Source organism: Agelaius tricolor, unplaced genomic scaffold, assembly GCF_023055355.1.
Source record: "Agelaius tricolor isolate 1412-34295 unplaced genomic scaffold, bAgeTri1.0.p SCAF_3, whole genome shotgun sequence".
NCBI classification, from domain to species: Eukaryota; Metazoa; Chordata; class Aves; order Passeriformes; family Icteridae; genus Agelaius; species Agelaius tricolor.
Genome location: NW_027269263.1, coordinates 35,993,126 through 36,019,356, shown reverse-complemented (window position 1 = coordinate 36,019,356; position 26,231 = coordinate 35,993,126). Strand labels below are relative to the sequence as shown.

Below are 26,231 nucleotides of genomic sequence, written 5' to 3'. Positions count from 1 at the left end.
ACACAGAAAATCAGAATTACTCTGCACCATCAGCAGAGACACAGAAACCCAAAATGGGATAAACAGTAACCTGTAGTCCTGCAATGACAGACAGGATGTCAGCATGATGGAGCAGCACAATAGGACCTCAGCACTGCTTCTGGTTTGTACACTTGCAACATTATCCTCACCCCCACTTGCACTTTATTCTCAGATGGTTAGTAATAGCAGGTCGTCTGTAAAAGCTTAAACAAAAGGTGCAAGAGCTGCAGAATTTTTTTGCAGGTGGTTGCAGACAACAAAGTATTTACTTCATCCAAACTAGCAGTGAGATACTCATTGCTTTACAACATATACAGGGGAAGGAGTGGGGAAAAAGACCATGTAGTACCTCAAAACAGAGCATAGAAAGCCCTGGAAATGTAACTAGTTAGTAGTGAGACTCAGCTAATAAATGTCATTGAAAGCACTTGGCACAGTGCCATTCCTTTAACACACACATACATGATGTTCACATCACCCAAAAATGCAAACACAGCTTGCTAATACTGAATTTACAACTGAATTTTGTTTCCAGCTTGAAAAAAAAGCAACTGGTATGTGGCAGGGAAGGAGGGTTGCCAATAACTTCTGTATGCACTTAGACATATACTGGGTGGGTGATTGGGTTTAATTAAATACATAAAAAATTAAAAACATATGAAGTGACCAAGTACTGACAAGAAGTGGGAACCCATGGTGTTAAAACATCAAAACATTTCATTTGCAGTCTCTAGCATTAAGTGTGATGATAGAGAAAGCTAGGAATTAATGAACCATTCTAACACTGAAATTAGGTTAGTCCCCATAAATGGCTAGGAGCTGATTTCAGAATAAGCAAGAATAAATCTTACCAATGTGTAGCACTAGCTACTGTTTTAATGAGTCCTTACTCTCAGACGGGACTCCTCATAAATCCTATGTGCAAAGCAGAATGGTATCCCTTCCCAAGGATATCATCCACTCCTTCTCCTTCCAAACAAGATACATACTGCACTCCCAAGCCAAAGAGTCAGCATGCAGCAGCAACATGATTTACATGACCACAACTAAAACAAATTCAATTTACTCAACCAGTATACAGATTAAAACACAAAGAAATTGTGTTTAACATGTCTATTAATTAGACATGTTTCTGCCTCTCATTTCCACAAAATATTCTATATGAACTTTTGCCATGATGCTAGCAGTTGAAGCCAGTCAAATACAGGCATGACTCAAAATACACCCACTCTAGCACAACTGCGTTTAAAAACTTGAAGTCTGTACTCTTCTTTTTAAGTGGCATACAGGTTATCTTTATTTGCTTAAAATGGAAGCTATCATAACAGCCACTTTATGCAAGAAAGAATTAGTGAGATATTTCTGTAGTGTTGTCTTTACTAGCACAATGGAAATTGCAGAAACTGAAGCTAGTTAAAAACATTGATTTCATTAAAGCTATTTTTCCTGAAGGAAGGGAGAACAATCAAAAATTTGAATTTTTGAAGCATATCTTAGTAGAAGCTGAGATTGGCTACACTGTCAGTGCATGGTGGTGAATGCAAGCCCAGCTGAAGAACAGATAAAAGTATTTGGAAAAGAAGAACAGAAGAAAGCCTACCCAAAGGAGAGATCTAAATGTTAGAATCTGTCACTTAGCCACAGCAAGAAACAACCTAATACAGCCAAGTGTGCTCCATAAAGTTGCACAAGCAGGACAGTGCCACTCCAAGAGCACAGCACTCCAGTTGCAGTCTATAAATGCAAACCCAAGTCTAGCTGAGTTTGCAGCTTGTCTAGTCTCAAACAACCAGCAGTAAGCAATGATGACAGCCAAAGCTAAAGCCAGAAGCTTGATGCAAAAATACTGTGTATGGTCTAAACTAGCTGCTTTCCTGAGCAGTACCTTCCCCAGGATTGTAACAGTGCTCAGTATTAACAGGTAGAAGCACTTACAATAGTCTTAAGAAAATTTAAGACAGAAAAGGTCTACAATGCTTGCTATGTAAGCAAATAATACATGCTTAAATTGCTTTAAAAAAATTATGTAATTATGACAATCTATCCTGAGTTCTTAATTCACTACACCTGTTAACTGAAATTTAGAACATGTCTGATGTCGCCCAGCTCATGTTTTTCTAAGTGCTTGATTTTCTAAATAATTAAAACTATACATTTCAGAAATGCTAAATAAGTTGGGTTTGGGTTTTTTTACAGCAGCACAGTCTTTTATATTTTTTTTATCTAATGATAGAAAATATTTTTTTCCAAAATCAGGTAGGTGTTGTACAACAACATTTTTTTCTTTTGCACCTTTCCCAATTTCTGAATGCTGGTTTTGAGAGAATTCTGCTCATCAAATAATGCATTGCACAAAATAAAGCAATAAGCAAGCTAAACAAATGAGCCACCTCATACAGCCTTTAAAATCCAAAACATGACTTTAACAAGAAGGTTTACTGAAGATTCATAGGCACTGTGCAATTTGTCCTCCATGAGGTCAGACTGCCTAATCATCCTACATCACTACAGCACACATAAAGGGCACCCTGGGATGTTATGCTTTGTAGTATTATAAAACACTTACAAACAAGAGTTAGGATGAAAAGACTACAGAAAAACAGATGTTTTCATTACCCCAAATTTCATTCATTATCAAGCCCTTCTTTGCTTCCATTTCTCAGCAGATGCTTGAGTCTCTAGAGAACTTGAAGGATCATTTCCCAAAAAAGCTCTGAAATGATTGCATCAGGTCAACATATATTATCTTCAAATGCAATTCACACTATATTGTCAAGAACACTACCAGAACCTGTGCAATAAGCATTCTGCAAGTTCTACTAAGGATGATGTGAAAAGAAATATCCTATTTGCTCATTTATTTCCTGAGAAATGACACACCAACTTTAGCTCACCTCTCCCTCTGGGAACCAGGACTGATGTTGTAAGTAACAGGAGAAGCCAATCCACTCTTAGTCAGACTAAAACCTTTCCAAACCTTTTAAGATAAAGAGATATTTATTCTAGCCAATATCAATGTCAATTATTGAAGTTGACGCAGCTTTTATGTGCCTCTTGCTCGGCTGGATTTTAACTGGTGAGCTGAAATTTCTCATGGTATGTTCAGATTTAAATAACAAATACCTTCTATTTTTATGTTTAATAGACATTCTGAGAAAAGATGAATCCTTTATATAACATTAACTTTCTTTTCAGGCAACATTTTCTTTTGAAAGCTTTAGATATTTCCTTTTCAGCTCGGGGCACTTGGAGCCTGGCAGACTAGGCTCTATACTAGAGATTGCATGGACTTTCCAGAGAAACCCTACAAAATCACAGAATGGGTGAGACTGGAAGGGACCGCCATGGGTCATCTGGTCCAACTTCCCTGCTCATCAGGTCAACTGATGGTCAACTTCCCTGATCATCCTAGAGCCTGAACTGCACAGGTTGCACAGCAATGGCTGACAGACAGACATCATTTAGATCTTAAATTGTACACATACATTAAAGCTCTTATGTAGTTTAAAAATCAGTATTTTTTCAGAGTCCATTCATTCAGGGAAATTTGTCCATGGACCCACTGTTCATAGACAAATCTGTTGAGCAAACCCAAGCTTGGAATAGGCCACCCATTCCCATGAGCATGGGACTACAGGGACAAAGACAGAAAATGTCTGCAGCAGCAGCAGATAATGAATCTGGAGCTAAAAGGTACACACAGAAATCCATTCTGTCCATGACACAACTGGGCTATAACCAAATTCAAACATACAAATTGTAGCACAGCGCTCAAGAGCACTGCAGGAGCAGAAGCTATGAAAACAGAAGGGGAACCACTGAAACAGGAGCCAGTATAAATCATGAACATCTAAAAGGAGAGGGCTGAAGGCTACAGGAATCAGGACTTCAGAGCAACTACTCATGCACTGGTCCTCCTGCAACACTGCCTTTAAGGTAACCTTTCATTTCTCCCAAAAAAAATCCCTTCAGCTCAGTTTCAGGACAGACTAAACCTGTCCTATCCAGTCTTTTTCCTACTTTTCCCAAAGCCTGAAAACAGCTGCCTGCAGGGATTCCCTGTACTCTGCCAAAGCCTGAATTAACCTGCAACTGAGGCGAGGGAAGCAGTGAAGAAAACCTTCCCCTACGCTGCTATCAGATAAGAAGACTGGGGGAGCATATCAGCAGTGGCCAAAAAATTAGATGATTGTTTTCATATAGAGGAATATAAACCCCACACATCCAGAGTAAGGAAGGAATGTTTGTAACAGATGCACTCAGTGCAGCCTGACTACTGCCTTTTTCTAAGGCAATCTTGACTTCACTCCCTTTGTAAAATTTTGCATAATAAATGCAACAATGCAAAACAATAGTCTGAATTCACTCCTTGTTTTTAAAGGGCACCTAAATTTAAAAACATTTTGGAAAAGAAAAAAAAGAGACCAAAATTTAAATAAAATAGGTCTTCCTCCTTGAGACCTGTGATAAAGGCAGATTCTGGCTCTGTAAATGCAAAAAGTGCAACTGACAGTGGGATGATAACTGTAGGATCAATCAATTGTACCACCACCACAACCATGAATTTGCTTCCCCACTGATGAAGTCCCCTCCTCGAATTCCACACACTCCCCTCTGCCCCTTTCACCATTACAAACACTCTTCCACACTCAAAGCTCCTCTCCATGTCCCTTTTAACATCCCTACCAGGGCAGGCTAGTGCATGTTATGACGAGCTCAGAGCTACATACATGCTGACTGCCAGGCCACACGTACCAGCTATCAGCCCATCAAATGAAACATATAATTTTAGTGACTATCTTAAAGATGTGTTAATTTGTACATCTCTGCTCTACTCAGCCTCCACTATGTATGAAATTTGATGATGCTTGTCTAGTATTTCCACCTCCCTCCCAAAGCATGGTTATTTATTAAACTGAAGGTTTTGAAAATTTTAGTCTTGGTTGAGCCAGTATCAAGATTCAGCCTCTTGTGCTGATGCCTGTTCACTGCCAGTGGACACTGCTACGTGCTGAGACTGAGCCATGACACCTGTCCTGCTCGGTTCACATCTTCCTCTTCTCTCCGTTCACACCATCTGGACACATCCAAGAATGGAAATGCACCACCAAGAACACACACATTTACAAAGCAGTGAGCTGTGAAGCACCGCTTGAACACCACCAGTACTGCTGAAACCCAGCCATTTGTGCAGGCTGTGGCCTTCAGGCTTGGAATCCTGAAAACCCCATGCAGAATCTACTGCAGCCTGGAGCATTGCTAACATCCCATCATTACTCCTGAGAACTCCCACTTATTTATCTGTTTATTTCCTAAGACAAATCTCCCCCTTCTTGCAGTTGGTGTAAGAGTATCTTTTGTGAGTAAAGCCTCACCTGCACTACTTTGGGGAAATGAATACAAAACGGGTTTTTCTTCCTCCGACCTGTAAGGTTTCACACATTGCCTGTTTTATTCAGAAGCTCCTATTCTATTTAATTATATCCTCCCAAAGCAGAGTGTGTATTAGTGTCAGGTTGCTTTGCAGGTCCAATGGGAAAATATTTACTAAAAGTGTTCTTTATCAGAGCCTGCTCATCCTGAATGCCAGCAATTTTAATTAGAATTTTGGCCTTTATCAGAAACTATTTTTTTGCATTAGATAACTCTCTCACATTGTAAGGTTAAAAGCAAGAACACCTGGATTTGTTCATGACAGTTTTTTAATATTGTTGAATTCCTCTTCTTAGAGGAGCAAGGTTGAATTGTATTCCTTCTCATGTGGAAAAAAAAACCAGACAGCAGAATTTGTACCAGATGACCTCTTTCTTTACGATACCCCTTCAATACAGTGAAAATCAGCTTCTGGTAACTCTGCAGGAACTACTTTCTCCTGCAATGCTTTCATTATTAGTACTGCCTATTATTACTGTTGCTACTTATTCACAACATACGAGTGCTGTAGGTATCTGTTTCTTTGCCAAATCTTAACTGCATTGAAATCTGTGCTAATTAACTGCCTCTAGGTGATTGTTGCTCCTACTGTTCTTGCTTCAACCAACTGGGTCAGAGAGTTGGAAGGATTTTATCATACTTGAAATAAGTGAATAAACTTGAAGTCCTATTTTCCAAAAGAGCCAGCAGTTTTTCTTTAGAATATCTGCCCATTTATACACTTTATGCTAAGAATTTCAAACTTGCATCACATATGTAGCATGGAAAATTACCTGAATTTAGCCACAGTACAAAACAAATCACGAAACAACGTACTTAGACTTGATCATTAGAAATAATTTGTCATGTTAATTTCCCAGATTTCTGATGCATGTCCATAAGAAAGAATTAGCCACAATCTCATTAAGCATATTATCTTCTGAGCCTGCAAGGACAAAACCGAACTTTTCCTCCAAGGATTACTGTGATTACTGCCAGAAGTTTTACAATCAGATACAGAATGTAGGTGCTAGAACATATAAAATACATTGATCCTTATGACCACCATACTACCAGCAGCTTGAAAGCAAACATGAAGAATATAGGACAACAACTTGGGGAAGTTGGAAACAAGGTACAGAAAAACGTATTAGCCACATATGTATGGAAGATCACAAACAAAACTTGTAAAACTTGAGATTATGGAACCAGGAGGTGTGGAGCTATTCTACTAATAGACAGGATATTAGACCTACAACTCATTGCAGAAATAGATCTGGACTGCAAGCCAGAGACAGTGACTTAAGCAAGGAAAGTGTGAGGTGTAACTAAGTATTGGCATCACAGGAAGTTGAGAACAGGGATATCTAATATTTGGGTACAACAATAGATCTTGAGTAAATTCAGAACTGGACAGCAATAAACATTTTAATGAGGCCTACACAGCCAGGCTGGGAGCCATCTGCTGACTGTGCCTGCCCATGTACTGGTACACAATCCTGCTGAGTGTGTGGGAGCAGGTGTGTGCCTAAGGCATGCTGTAGTTGTTTCTAGGACCATTATATAGCGATGCATGGACCAGCAGTGATTTGTGAACCACAGGCTGAATAACACTAGACAAAACTACCTTTACAGTCCCTTTTTAGCATTTTGCTCTTGATTCTCTGCAGCAGTTTGCCCATATATTATTGTTGTACTAGTGGGCAAAAGCGTCATAAGTTATGCCCAGGTGAACAAGCATTCATCTTATTCAGCCTGTCTTCACCCTTAGTATAGTGCAACTTATTTATAATGCATGTCTAAAGAGGTAACTCAAGAAAGACCTGCAGAAACAACAATAAAAGATGGCAGAAAATGGGGAAAAAAAAATAAGAGTAACAGAGAAAGAAAAAAGGAGAATAGGTGAGATGCAAGAGGGGAAGCAGTTCAGAGACCCTCTGCTATTAGAGAGCTGGAAGAAGAAAGCAAGGAAAAAGACCCAGAATGACAAATCACATGCACAGAATCTCAAGTGGAAAAAGGTTTCCAACACCTCAAGTAAATCAACAGTTGAAACTCTTAAGCTTTGTAGGTATTGCTTGAAATTGCTCCTCTTGCTGGGTGTAAACTACAGCAATCAGTGCCCATCAACTTGCTAAAACAGAGGGCACTGCCCAGTATTGCCGGGTTGCTTGTTCATGCTACAAACCAGGCCAGAGACAAAGCCAGATGCAGAGTAAAATCAAAAAACAGACAAGCTAGTACATTGATTTATTATTTATTTTCATGAATAATTACTCAAAAAAATCTTAAACTTTTAATACCATGGCTGCCACAGTGCTCACACCCTGCTGCTCCAAAGCAATCAGTGAAGCAGGAACGCTGCCAGAGCAGCTCAGTTCTGCCCACTGCTGAACAAACACGTTCTCGGGACCAATTAACCTCCAATTATAGACAAGAGACAAAAGTGGCTTTGCAAGAGCCACACTGACTTCTGCTCCACCACTCACAACACGTGCAGATGGGCTGACAGCGTGAGGAAGTCAGTCCGAGGCAGATCAAATCATCTATCCTACTTCCAGAAAGGCAACCACAGGCAATACCAAGCAGGCAATCCCAACTGTTTTAACTTAAATTGTCTTTGCTACTTGGTCATCTTCCTAGAAGCTACCTCTTTCATCATCAGTAAGTACACTTTTCAGATATGATCAGATGACAATTTTCCTCATTAGGTTCTCTCGAAAGTGCCACTGAACTTAATGCTTCTGAGCTCAAAGAGGAAAGTTGGCATCTTGCCAGTCATTTTAACATTATTTTTATCGATCCTTACAATGACAATTAAAGTTTTTCCAATTACTGATTTGTTAAAACATAAATGCTTCAAGGAAAAAAACAAACAACATAACCTCAACATACAGAATGCTTCATTAAAAATCCAGACATACATGGATTCTGGTAATTCCCATGCTGAGCTGCTGGATACATGGCTTTAGGATATTGCAATGTGCAGAGTGCCTAGCGACAGAGGGCTCCAGAGCTCCTGCTTTACACTTGGAAATGATTTGGGCTTTCAGGGTTTCCCTATTCCCAGACACAGAGCTCAGAAACCCACAGTGCAAGTTGTAAGAAGAGCTGGAATCCATTCCAGCTAAACAGCAAGGAATCTGGAACCGAGAGCTCACAATCAGAGGGCCCAGGTTTGCCAAGCTCTCCTATGCATAGGCAAAAATACATACACTCACCTCTTAAACAGTCAAGTTAACTGACTGATATGTAAATCAAAATTATATATATCATGCAGAAGGCAAATTCAAACATTTAGCCTAAACAATCAGAAAAATCTTACGTCAGCAAAGTACACATAAGCAGGTATATTCAACTCAGTTAAATAAAAAATGATCAACCGTATCAGTGGTTTAACTGAGTTCAAAGAAATGTCAATGGATGAGTTCTGACTTTTCTTAACTCTATGATTCCTGCTAGATTTTTTTCCATCAATTAACTGGACCAGGAAAGACTAGGAATGTGTTTAAACTAGGACGATAAGATCTTTGAAAAAGGAAACAAAATAGAAAAACATTGACACCCAACATGAAACAGGGATAACTGACTACATTAATCATTCTTGCATAATCAGTACAGACTTCTAATGTTAATGAAGAGATGAGCAGTCTATGAGTAATGTCAGGGTATCCGAGGAAAATGAGTAAAGGGTAACCCAGTAGCAGAGTTCCAATGGATAATCCAGTGATGAGCTCCCCTCAAAGCACAACAGTGGCTCTAAAAGCACGGAGAAGGATGGATTTTTGGACTTTCAAGGCTGTAGTACAGGAACATCCAGATTTGGACCTCGGTGTTGGCCTCCAGTCTTCCAGATTCAGAAAAGTGACCAATGACACAGGCACGAAGGAGAGACAAGCAATGTGCAGACCAACTGTAGCAGGTCTCTACCACAAAGAACACGGACAGCAGTGACAAAGGACAGGGACAATGTCACAATGATCACAAAAAACAGTGTTCCTGTTTGAACATTATTTCCCCACCCCTTTTCTCTCTGTTATAACAAAAATCAGTCAAAATTTAAAAAAAAAAAAAAAAAAAAAAAAAAAAAAAAAAAAAAAAAAGCAGCATTGCAAAAGCTGAGGATTGTTAAAGGAAACAAACAATGAAATATTATGAAACCATACAAAACTATCACAATATAATAACATGAAGACAAGCAAGGCTAATAGAGGAAATGGAAAACAAAAATATTAGATAAACTAGCAGCTTAGGCAAGGTTATGTGGATTACTGGAAAACAATGTCTTGGTTTTCCTTTTAAGAAATAGCTCATTTTAATATAACTAAATAAAATATTAAACATCATTTTGTTTATGTTCATTAAACACTTCACCATAAAAGAAATTAAAACATTTGTGGAATGACATGAGACATAATTAAAACAGTTTCAAACAATTTCACCCCATTATTTTTTTGCTCGTTCCTTAGTTTATATATCCTAATTTGACTTTCAATGAATAAAAATAAGAAATGCTTTTTCAAACAAATCATATTCTGAATCTCAAATTATGCTTACAGTCTATACTGTATGCAAAGGAGGAGATGAAGGAACCACTAGACCTTTAAGCTGTTCTCCAATAAAAGTGACATTTTGTTAGTATTTCCTTGAATGGGTAAATATTAGTTCACATCTTTGAACACCATAGCACTGTCCCTACTTGCTCAGTAAGATTTTGTGACTTTTACTTTTTTCTTTTTTAATAAAACATCTTATGAAGAATCAGTAATCAATCTGGCATTCCTATCACTGCCAAATTAATAAGGTTTCCATAGCAATATATTCTACCTGTTTGTCTATAGGTGTTTTTCACTGCACCTGTATTTTGCCTTGAAGATGCAAATTCTTCCCATAACTGCCTTAATTTATTGCAACCCTGAAATATCAAAAAAAGGATAAATTACATAAAATTGCACCGCAAACTCAGTTTCAGAAAGAAGCAGAACATGATGCTGATAGCTGAATGCAGAACCTAATGCAAAAACTATTTACAGCTCTTTGCTATACCAGATGATGTTCACAGCTCAGGGGAAGCCAAAGGGTGGTCGTGGGGAAAGAGAACAGCACCTGCTCAGTCAGACAGAAAACAAATGGCAAATGCTGTGTTACACAGTATGGTGGAAGCAGCTGAGGTATTTAAGTCCATCACCATCGAAAAGACAACTCTAGAAGCTCAGTAAAGCAGATGGAAAACCTAAAGGTTTCTGAGACCAAGCTGCCTCCAGCATAGCCCAAATTAGTGGGACATCAGGAGGAAGAATGAAGATTAATAGCTAAATCAGTCTCTTAGAGATGAACTTAGAATCATACAATCATTCAGGTTGGAAAAGACCCTCAAGACAATTAAGTCCAGCCATAAACCTAGCACTGCCAACTCTAACTTGGTACAATTCTTCTGTACATACTTAGGCACCTTGGTGTTCACATATTAGTATTGGCAGAGAAGATTTTTCACAAGATTAAATGTAAATCCTTGGTTTTACATGCAGAGGAAAAAATTGCTTCGTCTCTTCTGTGCAACTGGGCTCATAGATTATCAGCTTCCAAACTGTGCAATGGCAAATCATAAACTTGCCCTTGGAAGATCAAACAAGCAAAAGTGCTTTTATTCTTGTCTACCTTTCATGCAGCACCTCAGTTCAAGGGGAAAGATGACATTTTCATTACAAAAATAAAGCCCCTCTCTTCCCTGATTAAACAGGTATGTTAAAATTATGTTCCCTTAAGACTTTTTCTCAAGGAAATCTTCAATAAACACACTGAAATGCACCAGCAGAACAGGAAACTAGCATACACAAATAAAAATCCATTAGGTTCAATGACTTACACAACAATGTTCTTTACCATAGCAATACTCAAGTCTATTTTAAGACATATGAGTATTGTATGTTAACAGAGAATATATTTTATTTTTCAACTGACTGGAAAGCTATAGAGTACTACAAGAGTTTTATGGCAATGTCGTACTACAGAATAATCTTGGGTTCATTCAGCTTTTTTATTATTATTCTGCTTACTTCATGGATGATCCACTTGACATTGGATCTTGCTTTTAAGGGTGAGCATGTGGATTTACAATCTCTCCTACATACTGTACTCACACAAGTGTAGTTTGTTACCTGGAAAAAAAAAGGTGCCTCTTTTCTTCTATTTGTATTTTCTAACCAACTATTACAGAGAAATCTTTACAATTCATGCAGGAAAGACTAGAGACTAATGTTTCACTGACTGAAGAACAAGACATGAGAGTTCCAACTGCAAAGCACATCTTCACCATGACCTTGCAACAACCACACATCTGCCCCATTTTCTTTCCTCACAAAATAACACCTACCTTGCTTTAAAGAAAGGAGGCCTAAGGTTTTAAACCACTGCTGAAGATGAAACAAACTAATGAACTCAAAGTCCTCTTTTCTGATCAACAAAGCAGAAGACATTTAGACTTGTCTGGGAGCATTTTTAAGTTTCTTTGGAAATTCTAATGTTTCTATTATTACTTAATTTCATTAACACCTTCTGGGTGTCAAAGCATTTTCAAAGTACTGACATCAGCAGTTCACAAAACAGAAAGACTGGAATACAAAATCAAAGTAGGAAGGAATATCCAGAAGTATATGTATTTTAAACTACCTGGGAATTAAGGAACAAGGCACAAAAATAGCAGCACTAGTTTTCCTTCTTTCAATGCCAATTCACAGCAACAGCCCCAGAGTGTTTAATCTCTCTTTCTCAACAGGTGATCCTGTCACCCCATCCAATGCTATACTCCAGCTTTCAAAAAAACCTAACCCACATTTGCAGCTTTCCCAACTGGCAACAGTTCAGCCATCCTACTTTCAACAAATTCAACCAAAAATTCTTACTGACTTCAACCAAGATGCTACCCTATTTTGTACAGTGACAACTTACGCTTTCAGTGCTATTACAGTTAAATATGCAGTAGGGAAAAGTTCATGGGTTTTAGACTCCACATGAAAGAAAAATTTGAAAAAAATGTAAAAAACCCAACTCTCTCAATATTTCCACTTTGACAAAGACTGTTCCTTCTACTGTGATATAGAATTATTAGCTTCTTTGTGGTAATAAATCAGGTAACTCTGAAAACACAGTGGGATCTCAGATGTGTCGGGGTAAATGGTACGTGCCACTTCTGGTGATAAAACTGCCAGCTCCGAGTACACATTTTTTGCACATTACTTACATTCACGATGCAACATCTTTCAATGACCACAAAAGAAGTTTTTCCCACCAGAAAAAAAGAATGTCAAACACCCTACACTTAAACACATTTAACTTCTCTTCCAACAAGGAATGAGGAATAAGCAGAGAAATATCATCAAATTAAAACATATTTTACATGTTCTCTGGGAAAAAAACCTCAATATTTTAATAAAAACACAGGGAAAAAATTTAAAGTATTTTAAATCCTTTAGACTTGCTTTCTCTTCCCCCCCAAAACAGGTATTAGTGTGTATCATGAGAACGACCTTTAATTAAAGAAAATAAATAGTTTCTTTTTAGAATTATCCTTTGATTCACTTAAACATACAAGTTATAGGCTTAAGTTTAACTGACTTCAGATGGATTATTCATTCTCCATATCTGCATCAAAAGGAGCATGGCTAGCAGGTCAAGAGAAGTGATTCTGCCCCTCTGCCCTCCTAGGATCCCACCTGGAGTGCTGGGTACAGTTCTGGTGCCCTTGACATAAGGACAGGGAACTGCCAGAGCAAGTCCAGAGGGCCACAAAGTTGGCAAGGGGATTAGAGCACCTCTCCTCTGAAGCCAGGCTGGGAGAGTTGGGACTGCTCAGCCTGGAGAAGGCTGTGTGGAGAGCCCAGAGCAGCCTTCCAGTATCTAGATGAGGTCTACAAGGAAGCCAGACAGGGATTCTCTCTCTCCACCAGGAACTGCAGTGACAAGAGAAGCAGGAATGGCTTCAAACTGAAAGAGAGTACATTTCAATTAAATATTAGGAAGAAGTTCTTTGCAGAAGGGGTGAGGCACTGGAGCAGGTTGCCCAGAGAAGTTGTGGCTGCCCTACCCCTGGCACTGTTAAAGACCAGGCTGCATGAGGCTCTGAGCAACCTGGTCTAGCAGGAGGTATCCCTTCCCATAGCACAGGGGTTCAAACAAGCTGACCTTTAAGGTCTCTTCCAACCCAAATCATTCTATGATTCTAAGCAGCAAAGGTTTCAGTGACCTTGGCCCTTGACTTAGACAGCTTTTTCAGATAAGCATCAAATGAACTGGGACCAGGTGCATTATCCATTCATTCTGCTAGAGTCTAGCTGACACTACTGTCGTGTTCTGGTCCAGAAAAACATGCATATTTTTAAATACTTTGCTGGATTAGGGATTCCATGCAGGACAGTTTGCTGGCTCAAATCGTGATGCACATAGAATCTTTAACAACACAGTTAATTTAAAGCCCACATCTTGGGTATATCATTTGGTTTGGGAAAGTTTAATATTAGACTAAAAAAATCAAAGTAAATTATAGGTATATTCCTCACAAATTTGGAAGCTTTATTAAATATATAAGGTGTTTCGAAAAGGCTCAGGCTCAAAATTTCCCAGTGCATTCAATAACACTGTGGCATTTACAAATATGATCCAGAAAATGTAAAAATACAGAAGAATAAAACTGGCAAACATACATGAAGGAGGCAATGTATTTTTGGCAACAGTCTTCTCTGACTTTTCAGAAGAGAACCTGGACTAAGAAACAGCTTCCACTAACAGGTACAAGGGCTCAGTAAATTTGCTGTCACAAGTGAATTAGCCTTCAGAATCCAGCAGAACTACATCCATTTACCAGGCAGTGAATTTTACTCCCCAGAGTATTTGCTCTGTGACTTCCTGGCCAGGTGTTTTGTAAATCCATTCCTAACACAAAAACAACTAAATGCTTCACTGAAAATGCCACTGAGATTAAACTTTTGTCAGAGTATTAAAACAATGAGTTTATTCTTATTCCACAACTGCCTCCTCTCAAACTCAGGTCTCAACCCTGTTTTGAGAAGCATGGGTACAAGTGACAACAAAATCCTGCCAGTTACCAATGTTTTAAAGAGATTTCAAGAAAGCATAGCAGGGAGCTTGATACGACTCACTTCTTGGAACCATCCTGGCTTTGCTCAGATGCCAATAAAACTTCTTAGGTGAGAGGCAGCACCTGTCAGCACCAGGTTGTTCCTCACCTTTAAGAAAGGGGAACTAGTAATCAAGGTAAAATACAGAAGCAGAGGAAGCTGTTCCTTGCAATAGAAATACAAAGGATTTAGTATCTGGTCCACAGAGACAATAATCCAAATAAAATAAAGATATAATTCAGATACTCCACAAGTCTGTTATTTCTATCCCAATAACAATTTCCTATAACCTTGTTTCTTCTTGCCTATGCAGAACACATTTATCACAAAGATATTTTTAACTGCTCAATTTGGTGTCATATCATCTGTTATTATAGCCGCCCCAAAAGTGGCAGCTATTGTTCTTATTTTTTTTGCCTACAAAAATTATTCTTATGAATACTGTCCCACTTATGAATACTGTCCCAAGCTGCTAAACTGACAAGTGCTGGACTGCAGAACACCTGTCTCCACGTCAGGCAATTGTAGAAAAGCTGGCATTACTTCTGTGTCGCCAACTGATACCCACAGAAACAAAACAAGGTCTGGCTCACTTACGCACCAGTCACTGATATGTTCTTCTTCATTTTGTTGATTAAATGCAAACGCCTTGGTTTTATTTCACACACTGCAGTGTGGGACAGAGACCATGCTCCACTGTACATTCACCTACTGGGAAACTGCTTCAGGAAGAAAGTGCTAACTACATAGAGTGGCTTAGTACACAAAAATAGTTATTTTAAATTTTCCTATCTTCCTAGGAAAAACAGCTACTGAGAAGACACATTCTGGCAATACTTTACAACATTCAAAACACTATCTCTTAATAAGGAAATGTTTGTATTCAGTTACACAACATGAAATTACTAGCCCACAAAGCAGTGGTGTTAAAACTTCTGTCTCACCCCACTGGTAAAAAAAAACCAAAACCTGGTAAGTTTCACTAACGGTTACTTTTAACTGTCATCATTACATCTCTATCTTTATATTTCAGGGAATAATTTCTCTTATTTTGAGAGAAGGTTTAAACTTGCATGAGGAAACTGTGGAATTCCCTAAATATCTGTGGGATTCCAGTGCGTAAAGACGATGGTGAAACTCTTAAAATACTCTCTGCAGTTTTCCTTCACAGTAGCAGAATCTTCCCACTGGTGATTTTTACTAATAACAAGAAATTAGGGCACAAAAAAGATGGAGATTGAGTTAGTCATGCCAGGCATTCTCAATTCCTGTGGTGTTTTCCAAAGAGAAAAGACAACAACATTCCTTGTGGAATATATATTGGTACCAAAAGAGTCACCCCTTGCTTACCTGTCTTTTCTACTTGTATGTTGTCATTAAACTATTTCAACACTAAGCAAAGAACATTGCTTCTAATCTGTGATGTAGGATCAGAACTCGCACTGATAATGACTTTTTAAAAAACCCTGCCATAAGACCATCAATATCATTCAGAACCATAAAAAAGCTGGCCACCTCATACCAGAGGACATGCCAGAAGAGTTTGTGAGTTTGTGTTCCCCAGCCATCCCGCATAGTGCCAGCAGAAAGAGGAACAGGGGAAAAAACCAACCAAACACAACAAACAAACCAGTAGGGTGATACAGTAATCAAGATTACTCATATCTGACATAAATGTTACTATTTTACCCTGAATTTTGCAGGGTCTCACTCATCTTGCCCAAATTAAACACTGAGCAGGTGATCACCCTGTCCCCATCCATACAGGATGCTGACACATCCCATTAGTTTGTTTTTCCTTACAGATGGATGGTACTCTTGACATTGCAGTGTGCATAAATTCAAAACATTTAGATAAAACATTGAAACACATCCAAATTTCACAGCCACAATCACCAGACTCTTACAGATACCTGCTCACTCGGTGCATCTTTTCTCAAAAGCATTAGAATGACTAAAGAGGACTCAGATACAAGCAGTGGGGAGAAGGTGCAGCATCAAGCCTTACTTCCTGCAACCACTGCAGAGCAACATGGTCTTCACAGCTCTTTAGGGAGAACCTCAAGCTGTGGCAGCTCAGATAATCTTGAATAATAGAAAAACAACCCACAGTAGGGATATAATTATGCACCAAGATTCAAGAGAAGTTATCTACATGTAAATTGCTGAAGGATCTAAAACTCTAGCTTCTGTATTTCCAGTTATGTGTGTCTCTAATGTTTCAGCGTACAAGAAACTCTGATCAAAAACTTGTCATTTAGAATTTATACCCTTTATAGCTCCCAGACACCCACAAAAAAGAAACTTGTGCCTGTCAGTGGCAAATATTGTTACTGCTTCAAATTCTACGTGTTGCTATTCTTTGAGGCAAGCTGGAGTATTTGCTGCAATCACTCACTGCTGACAAATCTAACTGCATTTCTGACAGACATGAACAAAAACTGCTTCTGCCTCTGAAAAAAATAGAAATCATTTATTTGCACTTATCTCACACTTTCTTTCTACATGAGGGGAAAAAACCTTGGTTGTGACCCAGACACAGGGGACGATCATCTCTCAGCTACCAGTGAAGACCATACCTTCATGAAGATCCCACAAGATTTAACAAATTCTTGTAATACCACAGTTCATAAAATGCTGTTAACTTGGCTATGCAGATCACAAGACATGTATACGATTTTTGCCCGCTCTCAGTTCCTTTCATGTTAAAAGGGCACTGGGGAACAATTGTTACCTCTTTTCCATCCTTGTGTTAGAATCTTCCCCATCTCAGCTGGTTTTAAGAGAAAGAATGAAAAAACTGACACAGCATGCCTGTGCCCTTTGCATGCTGCTGAAAGCCAGCTCCAGAGTGTCATCTTATCCCACCTGGCAAATGGACTTCACCAACACCGAGTTTAGCAAATGGAGAAAGACCAATGTCCAAGACACAGTTCAATCAAGACTGAGGTGAAAAGAGACAGGAGTGCCAACAAGAACAAAATATGTACAGTTTGCAAACGGTATTTTCTTATTAATCTGTCTCCTAGTATTAGTGTTTTCCAGTCTGGAGATTTGGTTGTTTCAGATGCTTCTGGAGGAAGGGAATGAAGCTGGTCAAGCCGCCTCTTGTGTCAGCAGCTGAAACTGACATTTCCTTCCATTTCTGTCCTTATCACTTCTTCACCTTAAATGTAAGCAACTACAGCGCACTTTGCATACCACAACTGACCAAATGTCCCAACTGTTCACGAATTAGATATCTGCATGCAACACTAAGTCTAGGCAATGCCTTTCCTGGGGTAAAAGGGGATCTTCCACACATCTCTCTCCAAACATTCATCCCCAACACCCAGTCCTGATTCTTAGAGCTGCCACTGTAAACACATACTCTCCTCACAAAAGTTTTTTACCATCCAGGTTATACTTTAACTTTTCAGGAGGCATGTGACACACATGACAAAACAGAGCTGTGACACACATGAGATAAAGACAGACAGAAAGCCTCTACAAGGTTTCTAATCCTAGGTCTGCAGCTCTCTTCAGTTTCCAAGAACCCATGTAAGCTCAAGAAGAAAAAGATTCCTCTTGCCTTACTAGGTGAAAGACTGAAATACAAAGAACAGTCACCCTCAGCCTTCAGTTGAAAATAAGCTGATTTTTAACAGGTACCTGGCAAGAGCATGAAGCATATCCACTGTGAAGTGGCCTCATTTGATCAGATGCAAATTGCTAACCCACAATAACATGATTAAATTCAGTAACATATCTTTCCCTTATCTGAGAAACTGATTCTCTTGCAGCTTAAGATGAGCAGACAAGCTCACGCAGCAGTAACCTCAGGGATAGATGCTTGTTGTCAGCACATCTTCCATGAGACCATGGTAGTTTTGTATTTGAGGCAGGATTCACAAAATACCTGTGCATTTTTTTATCCTTGAGTCCTGGGGTTTAAAACGTTTCCTACTGTCTCCTTTAAAATGATTCCTTGAAGTTCACCTGATTTCCCTGTCAAGTGTGAACATGGATAGAAAAAGCAGAAAATAAAAATTCAGTATTTCCTTCTTCCTTGATATAACTGGTCTATTTAACAGAGGAAAAACAACTGTGGAATGAATACTACTTAAAAACTAAAATCAAGACCAAAGCATACTTAGATGCTTTAATTTCTAAAATTAACATGGGTGTAAATCAAGGGATCTCAAGCAGTCCCACAGTGTACAGCATACAAGATGTAGAAATAGTATTTTCTGTACTCCTGGCAAACTTGATCAGCTATGAAGTTGAAGCAGGAATTCCATTAAACACCTTCATTTAACTTGATTGGAACGAATATTGAACAAAATTAATTCCAGTAACATTTTTCTTCTTAAAGTATTTATGAAGATGTCACCCCAGAAAGTGTTTTAGGTGGCTTACAACAAGATCTGATTTACGTCTTAGGCAGAAGACTGGGGAGGAGGGAAGTGCACCCTGAATTTTAAAGGCACTGTCTTACACTAGCACATTTTCACGTGTCGTTTTTGAAATGACAGGGTATACTGCATCAGTTATACATTACAAATCTTTTACTTAACACAGAGCACAATTTCTTTCCTCTAAAGGAGAGGACTTCTTGTGATAATTTTGGCAGTGAAAGCCAGAAGCAGCACAGCCAGCACAGCTCTCAATTACAGAGCAGGCAGCAGAATACCAGGAGCTGTGCTGCAGTACACACAGAAAAGCAGCTCTCCACTTCATATCTTAAATATGGCTTTAGTCACTGAAAACCAGCACAATATGATTTTTTTTTAAGTTGACGTAAGTATCCCACATAATTTCCACAGTCAAGACATCTAAAAATACTTGTTGAAATACCACTGATTGCCACCCCTCGGAAGAGAATCTTCTCCACCACAAAGCACTCTCACAAACATTAAACTCTACATGCAAATACACGCTCTGATGCTTGAAACATTATCCCAGGTTGTTCTCCTTTACTCAGAGTATCAGTTGTTGCCAAGGTGAGCCAACAGCATTGACCACGTCTCTGCTACTTCATTTCAGCAAGACTGGCCAATTTCCATTAGCAAAATTCTGATTTTATCGAGTTTTTGGATAACCTCCATTTCAGCGCATGACTTGTAGGAACAACAATCACAGGCTGCACTAAGGACTTTCTGCAGTAGATATTCAAGATAGAAGGGGGCTCTGAAGCCAGGAAGGGACAAACAAGGATATCAACAGACTCAACTCCACTTGGAGCAAACTCAGTAAGTCTGCACAAGGTTATCACCATTGCAATATCCCAAGAGCTCCTCACATCAAAACAACACAGCTCCTTGGATAGTTTTTAAGTTGATTCCTTGCACCAGCACATGCTGTGGCATGCACTGCAGTGTGGCAGCACTGCCATCCAGTTCCTGACTCCCAAGATGAACTGGGCATCAAGGGAAATACAACAGCCTTGAAGTGCTCCCCAAAGCAATGCTGCATTGGTTTGGAGTGAGAAAAGAGTGTTGGTACCCAGTGAACCTTCTATGCTGCAGTGCCTTGAGGATACAGCCCCCACATCCTCTCTAACAAATCCACCCACCCCTCAAGCCCCAACATCCTAGTGCCCACAACTTCCTCCCTTCCTTCCACTGCTGAGGACCTAAGGGCCCGATCAGCTCCCTAGAGGTGCATGCAGAAGACACAGAGCTCTGTAACATTTGAGGGGAAAAAGCCTGGTACAAACCACTCATAGCTCACCACATGGAAATCTTTGCCTTCCCAGTTTTCCCAGCACCTCCAGAGCTGACTTTTTCCAGCTGAAATCTTCTGCTACAACCAGACTTGAAATTAAAGCTGTGCAGCACCTGTTTATTATGATAGAGAAGGGGGGTATGGACTGTGGATATAATAAAGCCAGCAGGAGAGGCTTCCCTGAAGGGGAAAGTCAGCAGGAGGCACAAGGATAAACTGGCATTACTTACCTGCTCACTTCTTTTTTGAGATCTTGTTTGGTTTGTGGTTGTAGGTACTTTTCTGGTTTGGACGGGTTGTTTTATCTCTTTTCATTTTGTAGTTTGTTTCACAAGTGATCACCACCAAAGAACTTCAGCACCAAATTAACTTAGCAGGTCTGTGTTGTTATACAGGAAAATTACTACTAGTCAGTCCTACCAGTGTTCATAGGGTTGAATAAAGACTAGCTTCTCTCACAGGAACAGAACACTGATTAAAACAATCAGATTACAGGAACATAAAATCAAAGACAATACACAAGCACTTAAATGTTTCCTATTCTTATCTTCTGTATGAGTATTCTTATCCCATATACACAAGCATTTGGGATGGATATTTTATATCCTATATAAAGGCATACTTGTATATGCAAGATAAATACAATTTATATTACTAAATATTTCACATTCAGTATTACTCCATATCTAAATCATAGAAAGCTATCAGCTACACTGTTAGTCTAAAATAACAGTATTTACATTCACAAAAGTCTTCTGATAGCACTATGTACATAAAACGTTCTGCAGACTAACTGAATGGAAATATTTTCTAGAAACAGAAGAGGGGGATGTTAGCATAACTGGCTCTGAACCAGAATTTAACTGCATTTGTAATTGCCTTTTACTCAATGCCACACTAAACTCCTACATTAGCTAAAGATGCACCTTCATTTCATTACTGCACTAGCCGTTTTTCTGTCTAGCTTGAAAGCTTTATTTCATCTATTCTTCATACTCAAGAACTATTAAATTCAATACTGATTAAATATTTTGACCATTTAATATTTTTCCAAGTCTAAATCACGAAAGTTCCAGTGACTGGAATCCTGTTAAATTATTAGCTAAAACTTAAGCACTATACAATGCAACATACTTCAGAAGGCAATAATTTACTTTAGGCAGAGCAGAGATTTTTTTTCTTTACACAATTGAAATACAATAAAGAAAAGTATCAGTGGTAAGACTATTAACATATAAATCTATTCGCCCTCATAATAAAGACGAAAGAGGTTAAACAGAAAAAGGAATAAACAAGAACTGGTAACAAATCAGTATTCTGACATTAAACCCATCAGAGCAAAACCACCACTTATTGTTTACTCTGAATAAAGACAAGTCCGCATGTTACAGCTCATGACACAAGCTTTACGCAGAACAAAATGAGAAAATCTTTCCAGTTTCTGACACAGCCAGATTAGACCCTTTCTAAAGTTCCCTCATCTGTAAACGCATCTGATATATTTTGACAACTGTCATCCATCCTATTTCTGTGATTCCTCTGCTACACATATTTGTGACATAAAGAAACACGACCACAGATCTTAGTAATGATGTATTTACTGAGAGTAAAGCCTCAAAAGCTCGCTTTTCACAGCTGAAACACCTTGCGCTTATTTCAGCAACTATTTTCATGATATCATATGTTTGTGATGAACTTCCCATTAGGGACAGGATTTACTAGTCAGAAGGGCAGCAATTCTGCAAAAGACCTCCACCTCCAACGCAAGGGAACAAGACTTCTTCCACACAGTAATCAGAACCTTCTCCCTCCTTTTGAATACTCGGAGAATTGTTGTTCCTAGCAGGAGAGCCAGCTATCCAACACAGCAGCAACCAAACCCAAATGTCCTGCCTCAGGACTCCACATGCTACCACGGAACTGACCTGTAAATCAAAGACATAATTCGACGGGCATACCTAAGACTAAATGGTGTCCCAACCTCTTTTGTCTTTGACCCACAGGCTGAAGAAGGAGCAAGGGACAGAACACCCACCCATGACAGAAGCCCTCTCTGACGAAGGGGCAAAGACACATTTTTATTATAACAGATAGTTTATTCTTAAGAGCGACCAGAAACCCTCTAGGTTCCGACATCACCGACCCGTACGGCGGGGTTCGGGGACCCGAGGCCATCCCGGGACCGCTGCCGGGACTCGGGGCAGCTACTGCGGCCACTGCTCGCCGCCGAGACGCGATCGTGCCGGTTCACCGGCGCCCATCGGGAGGGACGGGATAGGTCCGGCAGCGGCCCGGGGCAAAGCCACACACGGAGAAGTTTCGCGAAGTCACTTCGGAGCCACCTTCCCATCCCTCCGGCTCACGCCCGCCCGGCTCTACAAGCCCGGCCCGGTCCAGCGCGGGCGGCAGCACCGCGGAGAAAAGTAAAGTTGGTGCGGAGGCGGCGGGGGCCGGCCCGGTGTGTCCCCCGGCCCGGTGCTGCCCCCCGCAGCCCCCGCTGCAGCCGCGGCGCCGGAGCAAGATGGAAGGCGCGGGGCCGGCCGCCCGTCCCACCGCGGGGCGGCTGCGGCCGTGCCCGGCAGGGGCTGCGGAGGGGGCACCCGGCGGCGCCGCAGACCCCGGCCCGCCCGCCCGCCTTCCCTCACGGCGGGCGGCTGGCGCCGCGGGGCTCCACGCTCACCTCGCTCCGGCTCGGCTTGCAGGCAGATGGGGATGTTCTTCTTCCAGCCCGGCATGGCTCCGCGCTCCCCGCTCAGCGCTGCTGCTGCGGCGGCGACGGGGAGCGGCTCATGGCAGGGCGAGGCGGCGGCAACCCGCGCTCAGGGGGAAGTCGGCGGCTCCGGCGGGCAGCGGCGGAGGGGCGGCGGCCGCGCGGTGGGAGGGAGAGAGAGGGCGGGGGAGGGGAGGCGGCGGAGCTCCGCCAGCCGGGGGACAGGAGGGAGGCAGGCGGGGAAGGAAGGCGCGGGCTCGCCCCGGTTCAGCCGGGGACCGGAGAGGGTGGGCGGGGGGATTGTGGGAGGCAGAGGAGGCGCGGAGCGGTGCCCGGCCCCGGCCCCGGCCCGGCCCTGGCGCCGCCGGCAGGTGGCCCGAGCCGGCGGCCGCACAATGGAGAGCGCGGGGCGGTCCCGCTCGGCACGGCGGGCCCAGGTGGGGCGGGCGGGGCGCGGCGCCTCTCGGCCCCCAGGTGCGGGCCGGGCCGAGGGGCTGCCCCACGCCGCGGGGAGCGGGCCGGGGGCTGTGGCGCCGGTGAAACTCCGCATCCGTGTGAGGGTCTGAGCTTCGGCCCCGCGTGGCGAGCGGCGCAGCCATCCCGGCGGTGCCTCGCCTCGCAGCATGACAGGGGCTTGTCCCTTTCCCTCCGCAATTCCTGACTGGTCAGTTTCCCTGCACCCAGGTGTGCGAAAGCTGGGCTCTAAGGAGTTAAAACTGAGGCAAGCTCCCACGAAGGGCAGGGACAGCCCCCGACCAAATAAACCCGAATTTGCACCATAAAGAGTCCAGGACCCGGTTGTGGCAGGTCAAATTTCTGTCAGTATTACAGGCAGTTCCTTACGACCTTTTGACTAAAAGGCCTTATCTGATACAGCCATGTCCTAACAGGAAACTAATGCTGTGATGATTAAATATTCCTTTTATTTTTTACAGAAAAGAAATTCAAAGTGGCAGGTTTGAATGTCATTTGAAAATAATGATAGCAATACAGCTGAAGCTTTTTAATTTTCTCAGGCACTTCTGCGTGCACTCCTATAGGAGTTTCATCCTGCCTAACAATTATGTTGTGATCATTTTTATATTGTCTGTAACATCCTCACGTTTATAGATATTATGTAATTTTATGTAATCAAACAACTCCACATGAACCCTTTACTCAGAGGAAATTTTGAAGGGTTTAATTTCTGCTGTAAATTTCATGACAGTTTCCTGACACAGCATTCTTCTGTGTTGACTTTGTGCCAGCATGTCAAGCAGAATGTGTCTTGGTGCTCATGAAAACCCCTTGTTTAAAATCCCATTGATGAAAGCTGCAGCTCCTGGCTTTTCCTTGATTGCACTTGGGCTGCAGTCCTGTCATCAGTAATGCTGCAGGATCACTGAGCAGTACCAGCCATCCAAACAGAGTAGGCATATCCTGGATTTCAGTTGAATTAAGAGTATGCAATGACAAGTTCTTTTTGTTGACAACACTCTTGCACCTGTGAGAGGACAGGTGATACTTGATCTAGAACAGAACCCAGCAATGTGCAGTTAACAAAGCAAAAACATTTTACCAAGTTACAAGTATCAGACTGGATTTATGTCAGCTTTGAATCATGTCACTATTGGGATTTTTGTTTCCTTATTGGGGACACTTAATTTGTGTTCCCTGCATATTTGAAACCCAATCTTGCCTCTTTTCTTTTAGAAGGGACATATTTATGCTAATATTCTCCTTCTTTCATAATCCTTTTACTTAAATAATGTTGGGGGGGGTGTTATTGGTATTTCTAAAGAAAAATGTGAGTGTGCATATGAATTATTTCTAAGCATTATAAAAGAAAGATTTCCAGTTAGATTCTTTGCTCACAGGGTAAAACTTCCACACAGTGCCTTTGGGGTGTTCAGGCAGAGAAAACTGAGAGAGAAAAAACTCTGCAGCTATTCAGCCCAGCAGGCACCAATACAAGGAGCAGGTGCAGAAAACTGTCCCAAGAGTTCCTAGAGAATACACAGCCAGGAACAGGTTTAAAGGCAATAAAGTGTATAGAAATATAACTACTTTAAAAATAAAATTACTTTGGCATTTATCTCTGCCATTTCTTAAAAGACACCTGGACTTTCAAGTGCCATGGAATGAAATAAAACTTCAGATGATCGTGTCATCCGTGTCCTAAATCTTACACACTACCTCTGATATCTGCCTTTTACTCCTGATGTTTCCATTACAAATGATAAAAATACAAACATTGAGCCTTAACATTGTAGTTCTGATCCTCCAGTTGATTTTTTTTTGCCAGCACTGGAGTTCTGCAAAATTGCAGGTCAGAGGAATAGAGTAGATTGCTCTACTCTTCAGTCCACAATAAGCCATTTTCTAGCTATTTTTTATAGTGTCATCACTTTGAATGTGAGTAAGAATTCCTTAGGACTGAATGTGGGATTTTTCAGGATCCTGCAGGAATCATAAAATCCCAGCTGCTGGTTTGGATTTGCTCCAGAAAAAATGTGTTTCAAAACAAGGGATAAGTCCTACTTTTTCTAAATATCACTGGCTTCTCAGGAGCAAATATACTACATATTAAATAGTTGACAACATTTGCATCATTAAATGGAATATGTATGCTTCTTTCTGTCTTATGCAGTACTTTACAAATAAATCCTTTAAGGCAATGACAGTCTATAATTCCACATTTCTTTGTCACAGGAGAAGCTTGCATGGGTGCCTGGCTCAAGTTAATTTAATTGCTTTCTCTAACTCACATGAGCTGTTTTACACTGAACAACTGCTTCTGCATATCCCAATGCTACTAATGGAAGAAATCAGCCACCTGATTTACATGTGCATTTTATGGTGAATATATCACACAGGTAGCTACAAACTTCCTGACAGTTCTTTTCTGTCTACAGTTTTCTCCCCAGAGAATTTTAAATTAATCAAATCTTGATTTTTCAAGAAAGCACCCTTTATTCTTACTTGATGCTGCAACATGCAGGTCATCTGAAGCATGTATAACCCTAGGATTAATCAAAAGCAAAAGAAGTATCATCAAGGAAAGGTTTTATTCTGTGAGCATTCTAAAGAAGAGATTATTTTTTTTTAATTTCCTGTTCTTATGTATTTCCTAAAAGGAAGAAATATGAAGATGGTCAGGCAGAGGGTTCAGTTACTGGAGGACTATAATGTTTCTCAGTAAATGGAGATTTGCACCATAAATTACCTCTAAGCTAGGAAAAATGCCTTAGCTTTTAGATCTTCTAAAC

The 26,231-nt window shown here is 40.7% G+C and overlaps 1 protein-coding gene across 5 annotated transcripts in view; it reads right to left on the bottom strand.

Annotated features, from left to right (window-relative positions):
* Positions 1-23,399, bottom strand: part of GRIP1 (glutamate receptor interacting protein 1) — a 307,466-nt gene extending 284,067 nt beyond the window's left edge. For 3 of the 5 annotated variants that reach the window (XM_071423476.1, XM_071423477.1, XM_071423480.1), the window contains exon 1: positions 22,954-23,399. In XM_071423476.1, coding sequence (XP_071279577.1) covers positions 22,954-23,008 — 55 coding nt within the window. In that variant the 5' untranslated portion in view covers positions 23,009-23,399. The remainder of the gene's footprint in view (positions 1-22,953) is intronic. The other 2 variants (XM_071423486.1, XM_071423487.1) reach the window with 2 other exon arrangements.
* Positions 23,400-26,231: the final 2,832 nt, after the last annotated feature.